Here is a 12,339-nt window from a genome sequence, read left to right on the forward strand (position 1 = left end):
TAAAAGTATGTATGTGTACGTGTGTGTATACATACATATCTTCCCAGCTCTGCTCACTGAGTGGGCTGGGAGAGCGACATCCCAATAACAATAAGCACATAGTACCTAGATGTCGATTTCCAAAGTGCTATTCTGAGGAAACAGAGCAGGGTTTCTTGGAGAAATAGCTGGTTCTAGAGCAGCGTACAAAGAAAGAACAAGATAAGTCTGAATCATCCTGCTATTCAGAAAGTAAGAAAGTTCTTAAAGAATTTTGAGGCTAGGCCAGGCACAGAGGCTCACAACTATAATCCCAGCACTTTGGGAGGCCGAAGCATAAGGATTGCTTGAGCCCAGCAGTTCGATACCAGCCTGGTTAAAAATGGTGAAACCTTGACTCTACAAAAAACAAAACAAAACAAAACAAAAACAAATATTAGCTAGGAGTGGTGGTGCACACCCGTAGTCCCTGCTACTCAGGTGGCTGAGGAGGGAGAGTCACCTGAACCCAGGAGGTCGAGGCTTCATGAGCCGTGATCACATCACTGTACTCCAGCCTGGGAGACAGAGTGCACAGCGACAAAAAAAAAAAAAAAAAAAAAAAAAAAAAAGGAATTTTGAGGTCGTATGAACACAGACACCATTGAAAGGGCTCTTTCCCCAACTGACCAAATCGGAGAAATTTTGAAGGATCAAAATAAATAATGATAGTTAGGATTATAACCATTTGATATAAAATGATTGAAAATTTTGAAGAATAAAAAGCTTTTCCTTACGGTAGAATGACAACCAATAAATGTAAAAAGGAATAAGAGAATCAGAGAGTCACCATTTGATAACAATCACAGTAATGATTAAAACTGCCAAGAAACATCAGTAAATGCTAAAATTGGCGAGTAAAAATTTAATAAGCAACAGAATATTCTTATAGTCTCAAACAACCTCTCCCCAAATTTTTTTTAATAACAAAGGGAATATGGTGACTTTAGAGTGAAGAAACCTGGTGGACACCACTTAAGGAATCAAACACACCATAGTGGGACAGATTGCAATTGTGTTACGTCTGAGAGGATGCAGTGAGGAGCACAAACAAAGCATACTTTTGTGGTATTTGTACCCAACATGAAAAAACCTATATCTAATCATGATTCAATATCATATAAACCAAAGTTGGGGAACAATTTACAAAATAACTGGCCTTTAAGTTTCAGATGTGTCAAAGTCACCAAATTAAGGAAAAACTGAGGACGTGTTCCAAAGTGAAAAATATTCCAGAGACAGGACAGATAAGTGCAACTTGTGCTTGAGAACTGGATCCTTTTACTCTGAAGGACCTTACTGAGAAAACTAGTGAAGCTTGAATGAGATCAGTGGATGAAACAGTGGCATGGCCTCAATGTTAATTTTCTAGTTTGAAAGGCTCTATGTGGTCATGTAGGCAAATGCCGTTATTTTTGGAAAAACACACTGAATTATTCAGGGTGATAGGGCATCATGTAGGCAATTTACTCTCAAATGGCTTGGGGAAAACCAAGTTCTGTGTACTATTCTAGCAATTATTCTGTAACTTTGACATTATTTCAAATAAAAAAGCATGTAAAAACGTAATAACGGATTAACTGAATAAACTGATATACCCAAATAATGGGATATTATGGAATTTGTTTAATGGTGTTTTAGAAAACTAAGTAATTACATGAAAAAAATGCTAAATATATAGTTAATTAAACAAGAATATTACAACTCTACAATGAAGAGCTCATTATTTTACATGTGTGTGTATACACACACACACACACACAAAAGACTGGAAGGATAAACAACAAAATATTAAACCTGAGAAGAGTTTCAAAAACGAAATACTGGAAAAGGGCAATATGCAAGGAAAGTGTCCAAGAAGAGGAACTACAAAATGTGTCAAAGATTACAGAATAAAAAGAGAAAGATATTGCCAAAGCTAAGGAAACAGAATTTTTAGAAGGAGGGAGTTGTTAAAAATGTCAAATACCACAAAAGGGAAGCTAAGAAAACTAACATTTTAGATAGGACCTATTATGTCAGGAACTTGAACTATATTAATTTCGATCTCTACCAATCAACTAATTGGTATTTCACATTTAACATGTCCAAAATAGAGCTCTTCTTTCTCATCCCCTTAACCCACCCCTCCAGCAGAGTCGGTCTTCTCAGTAAATAGCAGGGCTTCTCTGCCATGACTCTGCTACTCTTTCTTTCATGTATCACATTCAATCCATGTGCAATAATCTTTTTTAAACAAGCTCAGAAGGTAAAGAATTTTTACGTTATGCACAAAAAGTACTATTGAGATTTTTGGGCAAGATAATTCTTTACCACTCTTTGAAGAATAGTTGGCCTCTGATCACTGTTGGGAAACAATTCTCTACGGGTCTCTTGTGTTTCCAAATGTCTTATGGGCAAGGCATTAACAGCTCTTTGTTGCAGACTGATATTTAAAGCATGCTTATACAAGCAGCCTTGGAATATAGAAATATTTCCCTTCAGAGCAAAAGACATGTCTACTGATCATTAGAAAAGATTTGGGTTCCCAAGGCTCAGGATTCCTCTCCTGTAGGGCAACCCATTATGGATATCAACTGGCCCTTTCAATGTTGCCCTTTGGGAACTTCGACTCAGCACAGGGAACTAGCACAAATACTGATATCCTAGCTCTTGCTCTTCCTGTGAATAACAAACTATTTTTCATCTCTTACCTAGAAGTCTTGTGTCATCCATCAGCATCCATGAAACTGTAGCAGGCTAACTTGTTAGCTTGCAAGCAGGGTAAAGTCAGACTCTTCATGGCTCTTGACACTCACTCATGATAGTAGTGCTGCAAAGCATTGCACCAGCAGAAACACTCATATTTCTAAATGTTCAGCTGGGAGGTGCTGCTCTTTGAAAACTCCATTGCCTTATGTGATCTGACCCCTCATTACCTCAATAATCTCACCTTCTACAACTTTTCCTCTAGCTCACTTCATCCCATAATTCTGACCTTTCTAGCCTTTGAAACACCTCAATTTAGTTCCCACTCCAGGGCTTTGGTACCATTTCCTCTGCCTGCAGCACTCTTTCCACATCTTGACATGAATCACTCCTTCCCTTCAATGAAATCTCTTACTAATGGTTCCTCCTCACAGAGGCCTCCCCTGCTTCCCTCTTCTCCCCTTATCCTACTTTTTCTTTTCATGATGTATTACCATCTGGTATTAGATTACTGCATTGATTATTGTCTGTAATCTTCACTAGAATGTGAGCCAGTGAGGGGAGGAGGACCGTTGTCAAAATCACTGCCAAACTCCCAGTGCTTAAAACAGTTGTGAGTGTATTGGAAAAACTTTTAAAAAAAAGTTTGTTTAATAAATGAATTAATTAAATTTAATACTATCATGGGAACTCAATGCTATGTTGTTTATGAGACATAAATAGCAATTTCCCCAAATGCAGTTACTAAAAGATGTTAAACAGTTTTACACAATCATCTGCATTTCTGGGCAGTGGGGCATCTTTCACTTTCACTTCAAACAAGAAGTTCTTTTAATTCTCTTCCTCCACTGCTAAACCTTGAGCCAGAACTACACCCCAAAAGGAAAATGCAGAAGTCTGAAAACCCTCAGGGCTCTCAGACTGGAGATGGAGGTGCAGCATCATGTAGCCATTTCGGGTAGCAAATGAAGGCTTAGAACTTGTGTTTGATAAGGGACAAGAGCATTCTGATCAGACCAGAACTCTTTCCCCAGTTATGCTGGTCCAGTCACCAATGATTTCTCAATAAGAAGTAATGAGAAACATTTCAGATCCTCTAGGAAACCTTTACAGGTTTTTTGTCCATAGTGATGTACAATCAACTTCATAAGCTTGTCATTATACAGTGTGAGTTCAAGTCATTGTCAATCAATCACTCACCACTATTTTAAAAACTCCATTTTAAAAGAGGTGAATCCATCTGATAGCTGGAGTGAGCAAAGAAGGTAAGTAACAAGGTTTCCAGAATGTGCTTTAAAGAGGCTTATTTCTGCATAAGGATACTATATCTTCTGCTCACACCAATCTCACAAATTAGGTATTATCTGTATTTTATTGCTGATAAAGAACACACTTAGTAGGATATGGTTTGATTGACCTTGAGTGGAGACCTTTAGGGGAAGTGTAGCAGAAGAGAATGTGAAGTTAAACTAACAGTGCAAATGAAATAGATGTTGAAGTGACTGGTGACCTACATTAAGGGTAAGGATGGGTAAAGAGGAAATTATGAAGGGACTTGTCAACTGGAAAACAAGAATTGGTTGCAGAGTAGATCTTGATTTGTTCTTTGCTCTTTTCTGCCTTTGGACTATTTATTGTCTTGTGCTCCTAAATTTCTCAAGTTCTGAGTTATGATGCCTTTTCCCCCACTTCTAACAAAGCCAAAATAACTTTCTCAGTCAATTTTCAGGATTTTTATTTCTGAGGAGATGTAGCACTGCAATGAAAATGTAAGATGTGCCATGAGCCAGACTAGGCTGTAAAGCTGCAAGGACAAGCAATGATTCATGTCCTTAGATGTTTCTGGCTGGTGGGGAGGGCAGAGAGATGTGAAGGTAATTAGCCCACAGCATGGTAATTTTAGAATAAAGGCAAACAGAGGGTGCTCTGGAGCACAGAAGAGGAGTGTTGTAAAAGAAGCTAGACGGGGTGAAGAAAGCCTTCCTGGAAGATACTGATCCCTGATAGCAGTCTTGAGGGATGAGTAGATAGCAATGGTGTTGGCAGCATTTCAGATGCAGGGACAGGAGAGAGACAGGTTTCACAGTGTGAGTGTGGGAGTAGCATGAGATGAAGACAGAGAGCCAAGCAGGGCCCAGGTGGGCCATGAAGACAAACGACACCACCAAAGGATGTAAAGCAGAGGTCACGTGGCAAGGCTTCTTTTTAAGAAAGATCTCTCTGGTCAAGGGTAGAGAAAAGTACTGCAGATATAGAAAGTCACACTTATTTTAATGTAATTTGTAGCCGAATGTCTTCAAGTGATTATTTTTCAAGTGTCATGATTACTATCCAGAATTAGTTCTTGATATTTATTTGGGTATTATCTTCTTCATCATCTGCCCAAATCGAGGTTTCTAATACCAGTAGTATTCAGCAAACAAGGAAGAGACAACAAATAGAAGAGCCTTCAGAATAATGAAGGGAAAGGGGTGTTGGAGAGGAACCTCTGCAGGGTCACAGTTCACAAAACAAATGTAAACAGACTCTTGGACAAACAATGAGTGCCCCAGTTGCACTGAAACTGAACAATGGCTCACGTTGCAAAGAAGCACAAGTGTTTTCTGTCTGTAAACCTTAGTCAGTAAAGGAAAAAAGCTAGACAAAATAATACACTGAGTTTTTATAGTAAAGGTGGAGAATATTTGTCTTCCATAGGTAGTTGAAATATTAAAAATATATATTTTCTTAATATAAGAAAATTGTAGAAGAAAAGAGTTTAGTAAACTATGTGAATGCAAACTTCTCTTTCCCATTCTACTATGAAGTGGTTTGATTAACTAAGGACAGAGATTTAAGTTCCATTTTCTAAGTATTTAAAATCCTATTACTATTGTATTGCTTTCATTTGTTCGTTTTGAGACAAGGTATCACTCTGTAACCCAGACTGGAGTGCGGTGGCGCAATCACAGCTCTCTGCAGCCTCAGCCTCCTTGACTCAAGTAATCCTTCCACCTTAGGCTCCTGAGTAGCTGGGACTACAGGTTCATGCCACCATGCCCAGTTAATATTTTTAAAAGTTTGTTGTAGAGATGTTTATGTTGCTCAGGCTGGTCTCCAACACCTGGGCTCAAGCAATTCTCTTACCTCAGCCTCTCAAAGTGTTGGGTTTATAGGCATGAACCACCATGTCCAGCTGCATTGTAATTTTTATGATCTACCCAGGACCAGATGATCTGAGTCATAGGCTTCAAATCTTACATTCCTTTCCAAGTTTTATATTCCAAGCTAGAATTTTTATGTGAACAAATACACTCTTATTAACTTTTATTGAACTCGATTGATTTTAGACAGTGAGAGAGCTTGTGGTGACATTGAAGGTCACTTACAGAAGGTGCTGTGGGCACAAGGTCATTTTCTGTTCTTCCTGTCTGCATTGCTGTGTGAACCCGAACAGACTCATAAATGGAGGGTTCTTCCACTTTTCTTGGGTAGGGATGTTTTAGAACCATCAGAGTGCCTGAATGAAGACAAAAAGTATATAATCGAACAGTGTTCTCAGAAGGAAGGTCCAAACGCTAACTGGATAACTGTGGCTCGATTGGAAAGTCTTTTATTTTTTTCATGTATTCCCTCACTCATTTTCTCAACATTATCAAACATCAATTAGGTGTCAGGCACTTAAGCTGGACACTGAGATATAAAGCTTGATGGAGATGCTCCTTGGCCTCCTGGTGCTCAGAACTGGTAACAGATATGGTCGTTTAAATGAACAGGGTGATGAGACCAATGGCAGCCATGTGAGTGAAGCATGATGATGGTCCCCAGACTGCCTGAAGAACCTTTCCATGAAAGGATTCAGGACAGCTTTCATAAAGGAGGTGACGTTTGACTTAGATCTTAAGTAGTAACTGGAAGTTTCCCAGGAAGGCTTTATGAAAGCCATGAAAACAAGACTAAACAAACGCACTGGGATAGAGGAAGATCTATTCTATTGCCCTTATTTTTGCCAGTTTCAGAATAAACTTGTAACAAATTAGTGGATTTCAAAAAAGTGAGCATTCTCCCTACTCTCTGATACTACCCAATTAATGAGAGTAACCAAGCAAAGTCTTCGCATTACTAAGTGAACATGACCTGAACAAGCTGGTGCTCACAAGTGATTGCCTCCCCTTCTACCTGGAGGGGGAGCCTTCAGGCAGAAAAAGGGCTCAGCCCAGGGGGCCAGGAATAGGGGGCTGGGGAACTTTGTTCCAAGGGCTCAGAGCAGTTCTGAGTCTATGCTTCTGACATTTCCTTCTTGAAATCCTTCCCTCAATCAATCAGTCAATCAGAAACTAACTACAAAAAGAGGCAACTTAAGGGGATTTTTTTTCTTCCTTGCTATGGTTTCTTGCTTTTAATTTTACTAGGGTCTTTTCTACAGCAGTCCTAAGATTGTACCAGAGATGGAAGAGATGTAAAGAATTCAGCAATTCATTCAACGAATATTTACAGAGCTTTGCACTGTGCCAGGCACTTGTCTAGGTACTGGGAATACAACAGCAAACAAAGGAGTTTAAATGCTCTTATGGAGCTTATGTTCTAGGTAGAGGAGACAGAAAAAAATTTAAAAAAATATTTTATGTGTGAGAAGTGCTATGGAAAAAATGAATAGGGCATGGTAAAGGGATAGAGAATAAAAAAGGTGGGGTTGGGAGAGGGTGACATTTTCCAACAGTCATAAGGAAGGGCGTCTGAAAATATTTGAAAGATTCTGGAAAGTAGAGAACCTGAATTAGAGTAAGAGAAAGAAAATGAAAAATATCTCCTCTGTGGTTAAAAAACACCCTAATGTTAATGATAAATCTACACAAAACAGGCCGGGCGCAGTGGCTCAGGCCTGTAATCCCAGCACCTTGGAAGACAAAGGCGGGTGTATCATGAGGTCAGGAGATCGAGAGCATCCTAGCTAACATAGTGAAACCCTGTCTCTACTAAAATACAAAATAAATAAATAAATAAATAAATAAATAAATAAAGAGTTGGGCGTGGTGGCAGGCACCTGTAGTCTCAGCTACTCGGGAGGCTGAGGCAGGGAAACTGCTTGAACCTGGGAGGCGGGGGTTGCAGTGAGCCGAGATCACAGCACTACACTCCAGCCTGGGTGACAGAGAGACTCTGTCTCAAAAAAAAAAAAAGAAAAATCTACACAAAACAAAATCCTTCTGTGATACTTGAGTACATGCAATATCTAACTGCAAACACAGAACTGTGGCTTTTGACACTTGGGCCCAGATAAGGTGCTGCTGTAAAATGAAAAGCTGTTGAGAAAAGCCAGAAGAGGGTGTCTGATCTCTACCTCAGAGAAGAATGAAAGCCTCCGGCCCTTCCTCTTTCTGCCTCTCATTGGCATTGCAGCATGGGGATCACAATGAAAAACGGATTTCGCCATTATCAGAACGGTCCCATTCTTGTACATTGTCTGTGCTCTCTTTTGTCGATGTGATCTTCCCATAAGAACAGAGCCAGTCATATGAAGAGAAGGGGTGGACTACAGTTTTACAGTCAGAATGAAAAAAGCAGTACCTATATCAAGAGTAGCCGCTGTGCAGACTCAGGGGCTCTGTGAACACAGTGCTCACATTGCAGATGCATGGTAAATTCAGCGCTGGCTCCTACCCCTAAGAAACACTCCCAGTGATGTGCCTCATAGTCACTCTGGACCCTTGGAAAGAGCACTGGATGCACAGGCAGAGGAACAGGGTTCAATTGTCACTACTGCCATTCAGTACTTATTGGCCTTGGACAACCATTACAAGCTTCTGCTCCTTTTCTGACTAGTGAGAATAACTATGCTTCTTTCAGAAGGCACCAAATAAATGTTGGTGGGAAAATTATAACATATTACATATTATTATTCTTTGACAGAATATTTTTAAATCCTTAAATAAAATTTGAATGATCGCATCTTTGGGGACATGAATTTTGAAATCTTAAAAAAGACCTAGATGCAACATTCTACTAGGAATAAAAATGGTGGTAGTCAGTAATCACTACTTGTGATTACTAGAGTTAAATTGGTGCCTCTTAAACACTTTCACCCTGCAGAAGAGGAGAGGGGAATTGAAGCCTAGGGATCAAAGCAGCTCCCAAATTAGATACATTTTGAACTCATATGCTTTATCTTCAAAGTTGATGCTTAATTTTCATTCTACTTCATATATTTAATACTTAATATGAAAACAATGCTTTAAATGACACTCCAGAAAGATGTACTCACTTGATATGACCAGACACACACTTCACATAATAATACCTGTGTTAATTTTTTTTTTTTTTTTTTTTTTTTTTGAGGTGGAATCTTGCTCTGTCACCCAGGCTGGAGTGCAGTGTCACGATCTCGGCTCACTGCAACCTCTGCCTCCTGGCTTCAAGCAATTCTCCTGCCTCTGCCTCCCAAGTAGCTGGTATTACAGGCATCTACCACCACACCTGGCTAATTTTTGTATTTTCAGTAGAGATGGGGTTTCGCCATGTTTTGGCCAGACTGGTCTCGAACTCCTGACCTCAGGTGATCCACCCACCTCGGCCTCCCAAAGTGTTGGGATTACAGGCGTGAGCCACCGTGCCTGGCCTAATTTTTTATTGCTATTGTAGCAAATTCCCACAAACATAATAGCTTAAAACAATTCAAATTTATCATCTTACAGTTCTGGAAGTCAGAAGTTTGAAATGGGTCTCACTAGTCTAAAACTGGCAAGGCTGCTTTCCTAGTGGAGGCTCTAGGGAGGATTCATTCCTTTGCATTTTCCAGCTTTGAAAGGTGCCCTCATGTCTTGACTTGTGGCCATATTCCTCTGTCTTCAAAACCAGTAACAGCCAGTCAGATCCTTCTCCTGCTGCCATCTTTCTGGTTCTCCCTCTTCTGGCTCCCTACTACTTATAAGGACCCTGTCAATTACAATGGTCTCACTTAGACAATCTAGGATAATCTCCCCACCCCAAAGTTATCTGATCAGCTGCTTTTATACCATCTGCAAACTTAATTCCCTCTTGCCATGTAACAATATATTACAGGTCCAGGGAGACATGTGCACATCTTTGTGGGGGCATTATTCTGCTACCACAGTATCAGTCCCTGTAGGAGAAATGGCTGCCGGGGCCAGTTGTGCTGCAGGGTAAGGATCTCTGGGCTGGGCTACTGCCTGAGCCTGCAGTGCTATTACCTCTTGGTATTAGAGAGCCACTGCCTTTCCAATGTGTGCATTTCCAACCTCTGTGAGCCTCTTCAGCCCACATATGGGTCAAATTTATCTTTGTATCCATACCACCTGATACAGTTTCTGACATAATGAAGGCAGATGAGTAAATGAATTAATGAATGAACGTTACAGTAATGCAGACTTGAGCCAGGAAAGAGCCTAGGATGAACCAGCCTCCCAGGTCCACAATTCTCCAGACCTAGGGCAAGAAAGGACAACAATCGCAGGCACAGCTCTTCAAATCTCTAGTGGAGGAACCCAAATTCTATTTTGAAAATCTCCTCTAAAGTTTAATTCAACAAGAGTAAAACAAAGGAAAATGGTATTGAGTCAACCAGGAGAGTAGATCTGACTGTAGATTGATTTTAACTAGTAACCCCACAAATGAGGCTAAACTAAATTGTGAGATGAAGAAGATGACAATGTACTTATAAAATGGCAACTTATATGGATACAAATCTGGTGTCCTAAAAGACAGTTCTCCTTAGCTGACTATTCTTGCCCAAGGAAAAGCCAATATACAGACTTCTTGGCATGGCTGTGAGGCTTAATGATTTCCCCTTCTGCAGAGATTATACCTCCCAGTGTACAGAGATAGATTTCCTACAACCATGTAATACCCCCAGACCTGGCCCTGCCTTCGAACACCTGATCTGGTCACACTAACTGGATTCAATTCTTGGGTATCCACTTAATTACTTCTCTAGAGAGAAGGTCCACCAACTTCAGTTTCTGAACTACACGAAATAGACTATTGTTTCCTGCCTTTGACATGAAACCTGATTTCAGAAAGACTGGGTGGAGGTACACTTCTGAGACGATCACAGCTGAATTAAGACTGACATATCAATTGACTGAAAGCCTCAGAGTTGCCATGATTACTAAGCAGATTCCTTGTTGTCTCTTGGTTGTTCAACTTGCCCTTAAATTCTGGGAGGGTATATTGTTAATATCCTTTTCAAAAATTCTGCTTCTGGGCCAGGCACAGTGGCTCACGCCTGTAATCCCAGCACTTTGGGAGGCCAAGGCGGGCGGATCACAAGTTCAGGAGATCGAGACCATCCTGACTAACATGGTGAAACCCCGTCTTTACTAAAAAAGAAAATATAAAAAATTAGCCGGGCGTGGAGGCACACATCTGTAGTCCCAGCTACTCGGGAGGCTGAGGCAGGAGAATTGCTTGAACCTGGAAGGCAGAGGTTGCAGTGAGCTGAAATCATGCCACTGCACTCCAGCCTGGGCGACAGAGTGAGACTCTATCACAAAAAGAAAAAAAATTCTGCTCCTGTTCTCCTGTTCTTGTACCCTACTCACTTAAAAACAAAATCAAAAACAAGACAAAAGACAAAAAAAAAAAAAAAAAAAAAAAAAAAAAACAGCTAGCCAGAGTTGATTTCTGTCATTTCCAATCAAAAGAAACTTAGCCGGGTGCGATGGCTCATGCCTGTAATCCCAGCACTTTCGGAGGACGAGGGAGGCGGATCACGAGGTCAGGAGATCAAGACCATCCTGGCCAACATGATGAAACCCCATCTCTACTACAAATACAAAAATTAGCTGGACAATGGTGGCGCGTGCCTGTATCCCAGCTACTTGGGAGGCTGAGGCAGGAGAATCGCTTGAACCAGGGAGTCAGAGGTTGCAGTGAGCCGAGATGGCACCACTGCACTGCAGCGTGGCAACAGAGTGAGACTCTGTCTCAAAACAAACAAACAAACTTAACTACTACAAACAAACTACAAACAAACAAACTTAACTACTGTGGCTACCACAGACTCTTAATACTCTGCATCCAAGGTCCAAGATAGTGTCTCAGCTTGGGATGAAAGGGACTCTGATTTACTGAGATTCAGACCAAATGAACTCCAGGACTCAACTGGAAGATTTAGAAAAAGGCAACAGGAGGCAGGGGTAGCAGAGCAAGAAGAGAGAGGAAGACCAGTAACCACAGGCCTTGGAAACTTGGCTGTAAGTTTCACTTCAGTTTCTGAACTACGTAAAGGTGACTATTTTTTCCTGCCTTTGACATGAAACCTGGTTTCAGCCATGCTTAGTGGAGGTACATTTTTGAGATGATCAGAGCTGGACCGCAGCAGGCATTTCCGTTTACTTTGACTGAATGGTAACTCTGTGTAAGAGTTACATACATAACTATATGCAATAATATGAAATTACATTGAAGGACCCTTTATCTTGTATTCCAGCAGAAATTCAGAAAGAGAGTAAAAACAGTCTCAATTCTTAGGCATTGGTTTGGTATCTGAAATAGAGTGTAGCACAGGGCACACAAAACTCTTAAAGAAAGACTTTTGTTTAGAGTATTTATTTTATGCAAGGAGGTCAGTGCTTATTCATCAGGTACCCCAGCTATCCTGTAAGGTGTTTGAAGGCAAGAATAATATCTGATTTA

At 40.5% G+C, this 12,339-nt stretch overlaps 1 protein-coding gene across 4 annotated transcripts in view; it reads right to left on the minus strand.

The window, feature by feature from the left end:
* LOC105486362 (dual adaptor of phosphotyrosine and 3-phosphoinositides 1) overlaps positions 1-12,339 on the minus strand; it is a 61,189-nt gene that overhangs the window by 15,642 nt on the left and 33,208 nt on the right. For all 4 annotated transcript variants that reach the window (XM_071093262.1, XM_071093261.1, XM_011749219.3 and 1 more), the window contains exon 4: positions 6,075-6,205. In XM_071093262.1, coding sequence (XP_070949363.1) covers positions 6,075-6,205 — 131 coding nt within the window. The remainder of the gene's footprint in view (positions 1-6,074; positions 6,206-12,339) is intronic.

Source organism: Macaca nemestrina, chromosome 3, assembly GCF_043159975.1.
Source record: "Macaca nemestrina isolate mMacNem1 chromosome 3, mMacNem.hap1, whole genome shotgun sequence".
In the NCBI taxonomy this organism is placed as follows: domain Eukaryota; kingdom Metazoa; phylum Chordata; class Mammalia; order Primates; family Cercopithecidae; genus Macaca; species Macaca nemestrina.